At 34.5% G+C, this 12,030-nt stretch overlaps 1 protein-coding gene across 4 annotated transcripts in view; it reads left to right on the plus strand.

Annotated features, from left to right (window-relative positions):
• Ecpas (Ecm29 proteasome adaptor and scaffold) overlaps nt 1-12,030 on the plus strand; it is a 116,181-nt gene that overhangs the window by 40,275 nt on the left and 63,876 nt on the right. For all 4 annotated transcript variants that reach the window (XM_075967129.1, XM_075967128.1, XM_075967130.1 and 1 more), the window contains 4 exons: nt 82-250; nt 3,090-3,229; nt 7,423-7,504; nt 9,795-9,914. In XM_075967129.1, the coding sequence (XP_075823244.1) occupies nt 82-250; nt 3,090-3,229; nt 7,423-7,504; nt 9,795-9,914 (511 nt within the window). The remainder of the gene's footprint in view (nt 1-81; nt 251-3,089; nt 3,230-7,422; nt 7,505-9,794; nt 9,915-12,030) is intronic.

The following is a 12,030-nucleotide window of genomic DNA, read 5'->3' on the forward strand; positions in this document are numbered from 1 at the left end:
CATGCTATTGACTCTTATGTATATATTTCTATATACACAAATTCACATGTTTTTATAGATAAAGTTTTATTTCCTTTCCAGATATGTGTTAAATGAATCCCAGAGTCGCCAAAATTCATCTTCATCACAGGGTTCTTCTTCAAACAGTGGGGGAGGTTCTGGAATTCCACAGCCTCCCCCAGGAATGAGCTTTTATGCAGCTAAACGAGTTATTGGTGATAACCCATGGACGCCAGAACAGTTGGAACAGGTATCACAGAGTTTGCTCATCATGAGAGTTGTTCTTGAACACTTGCCCCTATGAAGCATGTGCAGTGTATTTCTTGTATGTTCAGGTTCTCTAAAAAATATGATTGAAAGGAGCAAATGATACAAAATGTTCTTTTCCTCTACCAGTTTTTGTTAAAGTCCTAGGGAAAGGGAGGAGTGGGAAATGATTTTAATGTCTTTCAAACATTGCTCACGTCTTTCAAGTATTTTGCACAACCCATTTTTAAATTGAGCAGATTTAGTTTTCTATCATTTCAATTCATAATTATAGGTCTTAATAATTACTTAGCTCCTTTGATGCAATTAAATTATAATTTATCTTTCATTATTCAGTTTTTAGGGCTGTCCATTTTGTGTAAAGTGAGGAACCTCTGTACTTCACAAGTGACAATGTGGGGAAAAGCATGACTCCCTTTTATATTTCTTCTTGGGCTTTTAAAAATTGGCATTAAGAATTTTATTCTGGATTTAAACAGGACACAGATGTTCTCTGAGCAGCTTTTAAAAATGACTGGTGCTCTACAGAGAAGGTGCCTCCCTGTGTCTGTCATCAGGCACCTCAGGGAAGAACAGAAATCAGTATGTAATTATTTTGGAATTCAAGCAACATGGGTTAGTCTTCCAATCCTTCCTTTATTTCTCCATAGCAGTCTCAATGATTTGATCCTTTTCTTTTTGGGATTGTAAGTGACCATTGATCAAAAGTGTTCCCAGGAGAGGGAAAAAGAAGCAAGTGGGGCATTCTTGCCACTCAAAAATTTAAGAGTATTATGTTCAATGAGGGTTATAATTGATTAGATTTACTTCATGCTTGTACGTCTTCTATTTTCCCTCCTTAAACCATAGGGTGAGGAAGGTAAATAGAATAGAAACCACTCTACTGAGTGTGACCTGTGGCAGGCTTTGTACTGGGTACTTTGAGTACATTATCTCATTTAATCCTCACAGCAACTAATGAGGTAGCGAAATTGAGCTCCTTTTCAAAAAGACACTGAGGTTTTGGGGTTCACCAGGGTCTCACTTCTATTACTAGACTGTTTACCTAGTCTTCTCTGAGGCTTATAGTTGTATATATATATTGGAGAGTAGTAGTTACTGTTCACTTAGAGTCTTAAGTTGGTCATTGCAAATTTAAAGGTCTTTGAATGAGTTTTGTCTATTTCATAACCTGGTGCTAAAATGGTTTAGCTTTAAAAATGAAAACTTCTTATTTTTGAATACCTTTTCTTCCAAATTAGTCAACTTTTATTTTTTCTAATTATAAAAGGAAAGGTTTAAGTAGTCAGAAATAGAATTGAGTGGTGCTGGGTATATAGCTTAGTTGATAAGAGTGCTTACCCAGCATGCATGAAACTGCAGTTGAATCCTGGCACTTCATAACCAAGATGTTACGGCAAGGAGGTTCAAGGTGTTCAGAGTCATCCTTGGTTACATAGTTCATTTGAGACTCGGTCTCAAAAATAAAACAAAACAGTAAATAAGAACAACAACACAAAAAGCCAAACAGAAACCCCACAGTGCTGCTCAGTGATAGCGTGTCTAGCAGGCAGGCTTAGAGCCCTAAGTTTAATTCACAGCATCTCAAGGAAACTGTAACAAAAAGTTCAAAACTACCTTAGTTATACCTCCCTAGTTAGCTATGTCTTGCTCTCTTCCCCCTCCTCACTCCCCGTGTTTGTATGTGTATATGAACAGCTTTTATGTAATACATTTTTATGTGTCACAATAGTTTTGTCTTTTTACTAAATTGTCTTTGGGGATTTAAAACAATCTGTTCATTTGATGTTTGTGTAAAATTTAATCATGTAATATTTTTATCTTTTATTGATGAGAATCTGTCATTTTCAGTTTTTTATACATTTTTGTCATGTATTGTGCATTTGACTTCTATAACCATCCCTTTGCAATCTATAGTAATGATTTCTTCTCTTTTCAAACTGTATAAGAAAGTTAGGTTGAGCAGGGAGGAGAGGTAGGCCTCTGGTCATTTGCACTTTTTTATTGGCATTCTTTCTCATTCCATTTTTAAAAATTTCTTTCTCATTTAATAGTATATTTTATCATTCCTAATTTATATATCTGAGGACTATCGTGTAACTGGTTTTTAAATTGAAAATGTAGTTTTGCTTTTCAGGTATATTTGTCCAGGAATGATTTGTAGTGAAACGCACAGCTCTTTACATTTCAGAAAGTTCTTCTTAGACTCCCCATGGCATTTCATTGAGCTTGCTGGATTAAACACTCCTGTTGGAGCAGAGCTGCACTCGGATTGACTAGAGTGGGTTGGAAGGCATAGTCTCTGATTTTAGCAGCTTAAGAAAGCAGAGGACAGTAATATATATCTTAGCAATAGAGGAAAGCTCTGGAATGTGAGATGTTCACATGTTTTTTCTCACAAACATCTATAGAGCACGTTGTTCTTAATGTAGCAACCCTTTTTACCTGGAAGCTGCAGATGGAGACTTAAGTCTTCATCAGTCTAGGAAGGTTGTGTAACTTCAGTAGGGAGACTTAAAATTGTTTTGCCTAGTCTCTGAAGCCTGACGTCATCACTTCCTGTGTATTTTAATGTCTTAAGCCTTGCCTCAGTTTCTTCACCTAAAATGTCTATAATAATATCTACCTCATAGATTGTGAGGGTTAAATGAAATTATGAATAGTTATGATTTAGTACACTTGTCTAGTACATAAACCTAAGTAGGCACTCCTGCTGTTACATTGATCCATGGTTTATGACCATGTTGCTATGTTAAACGATACGTTTAGTGTGTGCTCTGTTTTCCTGACCACTCTTTCTCCTTCCCTTCACTTACCTACAGTGCAAATTGGGCATAGTGAAATTTATAGAAGCTGAACAGGTGCCTGAACTGGAAGCTGTTCTCCACCTGGTGATTGCTTCTAGTGATACACGCCATAGTGTGGCCACAGCAGCAGACCTGGAATTGAAAAGCAAACAGAGGTAATTGCTTCCTTGTTAAAGCTTTCATAATGGAAAGGTCAGAGTTCTTAAAGCTTTGCAGGGTTTTATGCAATGAGGTATTTGGCTTAGGAAACTGTGACAGTTTTGTAAGTAAAGTTTACCAAAGAGCAAAATTTTGTGTCAGAGAAAAAAAGCTATTTGAAAATGCATTTCAAAGCTGAAGTAGGTTAGGAATGCCATCATGAAAAATGAAACTTTTGGCTAGGCACATAAACTAAAAGTTAATGTTAAAAATATTTACTGTGAGAACTCCTTCAGCCAATAGCCTACTTGGGCGTGGTCTCTTGTACTATAAATATAGACGTAAAACTTGTATGGCCTCTCTTGGATCACAGATCATAGTTCTCTAAGTCTACCTTAAAATACAGAACCCTTTGTTATACTCCATTTTGAGCTAGTGTGGAACTACTTTATAGCATCCATCTACAAATATTAGACCAAAAAAGTAATTAGTTTTTAATTCTTTTTCTATCTCAAACCAGTTAAGTTTATTTTTAATAATGAACGTGTATGTATTGTGGTTACTATAATAGAAACCAGGTTTCTGGAAAGGTTTGCTGAGTAAAACTTAAGTTTACATTGAAAAGAGATACAGGTAGCAAATAGACTTAGAGAATTACTCAGTATGAAATAAAAATCAATGGAAAATGAAGTGAGCTACCAGTTTATACTAGGGTTAAATACAGGCATTTAGCTGTTGGTAAATTTATTTAAATTTCTTCAGGAGTGCTGTGTATTATGTCCTGTTTGAGCAGTGAGTCATGAAAAGAAATTATACACAGTAAATCTGGGAATTTATTCTCTAATTCATTCTAAAGAAGAAAAGTATTTTTAGAAATGGTATAAGTTTAGCCATATCATGGCCTATAGTTACTGAAAAATAAAAACAAATGGAATTTTACACAATGGGGATAAATAACTCTATAGACTATTGTTTCTTTCAAAAATGTAAAAATTATATAGCAGCATATAAAGTGCTCCTCAAGTAGTAATAAAGTAGAATGCAAAATGATAAAATATTCTAATTATAAAATTTAAAATGATAAGTACAGAGACTGAAGAATAACTTAAAAATAATCTATTTGGTTAAAAAATAAAATGAAGCTTAAACACTAGTGACTCATAATCTCAGCCTTGGGGACAGGAACAAGAGAATAATAAGTTCAAAGTTAGCTTTTGGTACATAGTGAGCTCCTGTATGTGTATTTAAAATTCATATCATGAGGTTTTAGTAATTGATTTATAAATTTTGAGATGGTCTTGTTATGTAGCTTAGGCTGTCTTTAGACTCCTGTCCCATACCTCTGCCTACTGAGGATTACAGGTCTATAGTACCATGTCCCGAAGGTTGATGAATACATTCAGTTTTGCTAAAGTAACATGTTACATGACAGAGGAATATGAAAAATGTCATAAAAACTTTTATAAATATTATATAATTTTACTTTGCTCCCTCCAAGAAGACCAGTGCAAGGAGGTATAGTAAAATAAGGAAATGAACTTGATTGGCCTTAGTTTGTTCTCCTGTTAATAGTTTGATTGGATAATGGTGGTGGCTGTGAGTAGCTAGCTTACAGCTAAAGCATATGAGGTGGGATATAGCAGGGCTTCTTTAACTTTTTTTGTGATCCTTTTTCTTTGAGATTTTTCTTATGTGACTGTGGATATATAGTGTATGAATAGATTTGAAAATCAGACATTTGATGGTAATAAATCATAAACTTATTTTAAAATAATTTTTGCTGTACATATAATTTTTCCATTTATTTATGATGAAAGCATTTTTCCTATTAATAAAATGGATGTGCTTGTTCATTTTTACACAAAGAATTAAATCTTGGCTGAATATTTGCTACTTAAGGCAGATCATCTTTAACTTGCTTTAGGGTCTATTGCTTTTTTTTGATTTTACAATGGTTACTGCTAGGAACACTGCTTTTCCTAAATATTGAGTACAAAGTGGCAGAAGTTAAAGGCGTTTAGAAATTACTGTACATTCTGTCCTAATCCTAAGCCAAAACCCATGCGATGATTTTTTATTAAAAGTTTAATTCAAGTTGCAACTTAGCAAGTTCTAATCAGATATTCTAACATGATAAAATTCAAAGATAAGACTCATTTGATTTTGTGTGCTGAGGGATGATGGTAGGAAAATAATAGAAGTTTTCTGTATACCAGCCACTTTCTATAAGAGATGGAATGTATAGTAAGAACAGGGAAATTTATAACATGATGGTTTTTGATAGGAGGCAGGGGTTTCAGTCAATGTTTGCTTGTGTTGTTTGACTGACACCATATGGGTGCAGTGCAAAACCTGCAAATTGAGTAGTCAGAGCAAAGGCTGCAGGGAAACTGCATGATGCAGTATGAGTCAGCCGCCAGAAACACTGGCTTCGTCACATTTGATTTTGAATGAATTTTTGGTGGTTCCATATTTAGAAACTTTACTGCTAAAAATTTGTTATGACCCATATTCAGTAATATGATTCCATGCGGAAGTCTTGACCCAGAGTTTAAGGAGAGGGACATAGAGGAGATGATAGTCATGATCTTATTTTTGCTCATGTCTTTTATTGATTGAATTTGAAAGCCAAGCTTAACCTTGCCACACTAGAATGAGAAAATTGGACTACATTTTTTCTAACCTTTCAAGTCTCAAGGTTTTTTTTTTTTAATTGCTTATAACTTAGAATATTTCTGATATTCATTCAAGGGATTTAGTTTTGAAGTGTAGAAAACGTCTTCCTTCTCAGTAATTTATTAAGTTTGAACTGGCCCCTTTGATAATCATATTGTAGATTCGATTGTTGGAAGTACAAATGTAATTCCTAGATATATTAATTTTTGTTTTTTTGGATAAAAATGTTTATACTATGAAATTATATCAAGAGATCAAAATCCTGTTGGGAAAACACATAGGTAATTCCCATTTTGGAAAGAAAAATCTCAAAAGTATATCTTCAAGTATTATTTCTGACAGCTGTACTGTCAGCCAGTTAGAGTCTGGAAAAAGATACGACAAAGTCAGTGGTTGTCATATTGAAAAAAAAATAACATGGTTCATAGAAGAAAATTTGTTTTTTATATTTTCTGAACATTTTACAATGACTACATGGAAAAGTAAACCTTAAAAAAGATGAGTACAGCAAAATAAAGGAACAGTGAAAAATTTCCTCTCTGGTCAAGCACAACTAGGCATTCAGTTTGCTTTCCTAAAACATTTCTTTGTTTTGTTGAAATTTTCAAAACCTGAAGTTTCATAAAAGGGAAATAGTGGTAGAAGTTGATTAATTAGCATCAAGTAGCTGAGAAGAGATGTAGGTGAATAGAACTAACATTCAAATATAGAGTGCCTTTGAGAATGGTGGGATTGTGGATAAACAGTCAAAGAGGCCGATTGATAAGGTATAATGGAATAATTGGATGAAAACCACAGTTGAGCAGCATAACAAATTGTTTTTACAGAAATACTGCATAAGTTGAAAGAACTGTGTTCAAAGTTAGAGATAGCATGGGAGAACTTCAGCCGTCCAATTCAAGATTTTATAATTATTAGGTTTATAAAGTGAGCGAATGAGTCCAGCTGTGGTGGTAGTGGTGGGACAGATACTTTTTATCCAGTCACTGTATCCCAACTCAGCTTTTTTTCGATAGCCCAGCTAGGAATGAGTCTGTGACAAATGGCATTGTGACTTCTCGTTTTAGATATTGAAGCTATTAAAGTAGATAAGGAATTGCATGATGTCAGGAATCAAATAACAGTACTGGAGAAAGACAATATGTTACAAGTTTCCAAGGGTGTGATTATTTGAAGCATAAAACTATTTTTGTTGTTTAACATTTTTAAGTTAAACAGAAGTATCAACTCTTGGCCCAGAGCTTTTAGTACAAGTATGGTCTATGTCTGCTCTGCTGAGCTGCTCCATAGTGCTGGCCCTGACCCAGTAGTTGGGCCATTGGCTCTGGTAATCTGATGAATCAAAGTGGAAGAACTGGAATGAGTGATTTGTAGTTTTTCAAGCTAACTTCCTTTTTACTTTCTACAGACCAGTTGTCCTTTCTATCTGTGTATTTCTGGCATCTTTCTCTGATGACAAATATTAGAGTTATTTGTTTTAATCATTGAAATGGGGACAAAAATAATTTTAACTCTCTATTGAAACCTCCCATAGTTTAATTGACTGGAATAACCCGTCCATCATTAATAAGATGTACAAGGTATACCTTGGGGACATACCACTGAAGACAAAAGAGGTAAGTTGCTTTGGTTTAGTCTCACATCAGCGTAACAAACATTGTGCTGACATCAACTGTTATTTTTCCCTACTTAATTTGTAAGCTAAAGTCATGTTTTATAAAATACTAGTTTTAAGTCATGTTTGTGTATGTGAATTAAACTCCCAAGAGGTGAGTTTAATAGTTCTGGTGTTTTCCACGTCAATATATAAATAATAATAATACATTATGTAGATGAGGGATTCACAAACTTTTTTTTTTGCAGTTATTTTGGGCTCTGTAGACATTATAGCATCTGAGGCTGTAACTACTCAAATTCTGAAACATGAAAAGAAGCAAGAGGTAGTAGATAACTGAATAGACATGGTTGTGTTTCAATAAAATTAGGAATTTCGATACTTTCATATCATAGAATTTTCATGTATTACAAAATGTTATTCCTTTTTTCCGTTTAAAGGTATAAAAGCAATTTTTAAAACTCACAATTCATGTTGAAATAAATGGTGGGCCATATGTGGTCTACAGGCTGTAGTTAGCTAGTTCCTGATTATAATCTAGAACAAAAGGTGGTTTCTGCAGTCTCAAAGTAACATCATTGCTTAATAAGTTCTTCACTGCGTCAAAGTATTCCAAATTCCAGTCCAAACACAGTGTGATTTGTGTGTTTGCTTGCTTTCTTTTAAGGTCATAAATATTAATTAGTAGTTCTAGTTAGATTAAATTGAGTGGTATAGCAGAAAGAACAGCGAGATTCCTGGATTGTAGTTCCTAATGTCTGCACGAAAAATCAATGTGTTAAGAAGAGAGATTTGGCTAATCACTCAACTCTGTGCTTCATGTTCTTCGTGTAAAAATGAAAGAATTAGATTATTGGTTTTCAGATTATAGTCTATTGACCTCTTTGGAATAATAAATAACTTTTCAGGGAATCTGTAAAGGTATGAAATTATTTGCCATTTTTTAAAAGTTGATATTTGCATTGATGGCATGAGAGTAATAGTGGATATATATTGTGTGAGATCATACAACATATTAAGGCAAAGCTTTGTCACATACTTATGGAAGGAGAGGGGAAGTTGAAGAAACAAAGGGAGGAGGGAGAGTGAGAATGAGAAAGAAGGCAGAATGATTATGTTTTATCTTAATATCCTGATGAAACATTAGAAATTATTTTACTTGAAGAATAGATAAATAAGCTGTGGTTATTGTGATTGGTATTTTGGCAGACCTTTTCTCTCAAAAGAAAGAAAAAGATAACATACATCAAAAATAATTGATTTTTTTTTTCTTTTGGAATACCAAAAGTTAAACTTCCAAGGAAAAACTAAAATTGTGGGAAATTTGAATATTGACCCAGTAACTTAGCAATACATTTCCTGAAGAGTTAATGTTCAAAGGAATACTTTTAAAAAAATATGTGTTAGGGCTGTTTTATATTGAAATATTTGCTTAATGCAGTAAGATAGTATTTTCCAGATGACTAGTGATGTTACAAAAGCATACAACCTAAGGACCCCATCCAAACTGTAAGATAGACTGGAATTCTATTTAAAAGCATCTGCAGGAGCTCAACAACTTGTCTTAAGCTCCAAATTATAACTAAGCTTTAGGAACCATTATTTAGTAAGTTTTGCTATAGAATCAAAGATCTACACTGACTTAACAGTGACTTAAAAAGGGGCAGAAATCATCCCTATTTTCTGATCATGTGTCTGCAAACTGGATGTTATCACATCAAGCAAAATAGCTATCACAGCAAACTCAGTTCAGAGTATGGAAATACCCAGCTCTTCCCTAGTAAGATGGATGCTGAAGATAACCTCCAAAAACTATAAAGTGATGGTCTTACTCAGTAATTTAAAAGAAAAACAAAACCAGTCTGTCTTTTAAAAGGAAAATGTTATTTATTTAAAAATTAACTTATTGATGTTTCAGATTTCCCAGTTTTAGTATTTAATGTAACAGTTGGTAGTTGGTGATACTGATAAAAGAGCTTTTGGAATCTTTAGTAAATAAAACAATTATTTATTTATTTGTATGTTTGAATGTTTTGTTGTATGCATGTATGTGTGTGTCTGCTACCCACGGAGGCTAGAAGGTAGCCCTGGATCCCTTGAAACTGGAGTTAATGGATGGTTTTGAGCCACAATAGGGTGTTGGGAATCAAACCCAGGTCTTCTGCAAGAGCAAGAAGTGCTTTTAACTGCTAGGCCTTCCCACCAGCACCTAGGAATCTTTCAGTAATTTTAAAGAGTAAAAAGCTACAAATAATTTTAAAATGCATTAAAATCAAACATGTTTTTCACAGGGAGCAGTTCTAAAGCCAGAACTGAAAAGAGACCCGGTCAGTACCAGAGTGAAGTTAAAGATTGTCCCTCACCTTCTTCGTTCTAGACAAGCTGCTGAAACATTCCCAGCAAACATTCAGGTAATCTGTGTTGTCCAAAGAGGAAATATTATTTGAACATACAGCTTTACTTAGAGAAAAAAATGGTATTAATGAATATTCATGAAATAGACTGATGTATAAAACAAGATTAATAGTTTTATTTCTAACTTAAGTGTATCTGTATAAATTATTTTGTAAAATTATATTACAATATATATTGCTTATAGTTTCCATTCACGCTAAGAATGTGGTGGTAACTCCATCCAGAATAGTTTTTGTGATCATAAGAAACTAAAACTTTGTGTGTGTTTGTGTGTGTGTGTCTTTATCTTTTCTCTAAAAATATTACCATTATAGTTAAAAATCAGGCAGTGGACAGTTTTGACTTTGTCTTTTCAAAGTCCTTTATCTTTCTTCTGTGCTTAAAGATGATATTGACTCACACTGTTGCTTATTGATTTAGTGACTACAGAAGTCTTCTCCCTTGTCTCCTGGCTTGTCATCTGACCCACATTCAATCTGTCTTCTGTATTGACACCTAACTTTCTTTGCGGTGGGAAATTATTAAACTGTGTTGATGAAGGGTATTAGATCCTTTTTTATCTTTTATCTTTAAGTTATGACTGCCTCATCCCTCAAGGCAAATATTTGGGGAATTGTCTTGGGGTTTCTGTTGCTGTGGAGAGACACCATACTCATGGAAATTTTTATAAAGAAAAACATTTAATTGGGGCTGGCTTATAGTTTCTGAGGTTTAGTTCATTGTCATCATGACAGGTGGCATGCAAGCAGACATGGTGCTGGGGGAAGGAGCTGAGAGTTCTACGTATTGATCTGCAGACAACAGGAAGTGAATTGTGTTTCACATTGGGCGTAGCTTAAGCTTAGGAGACCTCAAAACCTGCCCCCTTCCCCATAGTGACACACTTCCAACAAAGGCCACACCTTGTAGTTGCCTTAGTAGGGCCAGCACCCAGTCAGCACCAGGGTAAAAAAATCCACGAAGCTGGCATGAACTAAACTTCTTAGGAAATATCTTTTTCTCTTTCCTTGGGTTAGACTTTTCTATCTGAAGGGGAAAAAAATTAAGGAAATACAGATACTTTCTGGTGGTAACTTTCTCTTATACTTCATCATGAACAAAATCCTTTCTGAAAAATCTCTCTTGCTCCTCTACACAGCTTCTTAATTAGCTCTACATCTCTCCTCCTAATGCTCTAGTCAGCAGCTTCTCCCTAATTAACTCTGCATCCTTCTCTTTGCTCACTCCTCTCTCTCTCTCAGCCAACTACTGCCCTCACAAACTCTGGACAATTATGAGTTACATTTTCAAGGCCTGACCCATTCTCACAATACATGAAAACTAATGTATTTTCTCTCAGGCTAGGAATATTGCATTGACCCATGCACATAGTTCTTTCCCAGACAGAAAATGACATTGGAAATCAAAATTTAACAGTAACAATTAGCTGGACCTTGAGTGGTAAGGAGTACATGCAGACTAAAGTTGCTTCAACTTTTGACCTTCAGTTAGTAAAACACCTTGGAAAGCAAGCTCGTTTATATGTCTCTAGGGGAAACCAGATATTTGTCTCTAGGGACAACCAGCCTGCTTTGAATTTGTTCTGGAGACTAAAGTTAGCTGTCTGTGTCAAAGGCTGTCTTTGTGACTGAGAATCCTATGTCAGTCTGAGTAACATAAAATACCCTAGTTTTATTTCTATTCATCAGAGTTATACAGGATCATCTTCCTGACCATCCAAAGCTATATGTGTGCTTAGTAAGTATAAAACACACTACCAAAGGACTGTGGAAAGAGCCCCACAGCTGAGGTACACTAGTGGCTGGCACTTGAGATATTATTTCTTCTGTGTTTAAAATTGTGGTCAGATGTACTTGGAATTTGCCATCTTAATTGTTTTAATATGCAGTTCACTTTTTGAAAAGGTCCCATTGTTAGAATTCTTTTTATCTTACAAAACTGAAACTATTCATTGTCATTTTCCTTTTATATCCTGCCAATCATTATTCTGGTTTTCATCTCTATGACTTTGATTTTTCTAGGTACTTCTTATAAGTGAAATTATATAGTCTTTGTTTTTTTAGTGACTAGCTTATTTTACTAAGTACCATATCATTGAGGTCTATCTGCTGT

This window comes from Microtus pennsylvanicus, chromosome 3 (assembly GCF_037038515.1).
Source record: "Microtus pennsylvanicus isolate mMicPen1 chromosome 3, mMicPen1.hap1, whole genome shotgun sequence".
NCBI classification, from domain to species: domain Eukaryota; kingdom Metazoa; phylum Chordata; class Mammalia; order Rodentia; family Cricetidae; genus Microtus; species Microtus pennsylvanicus.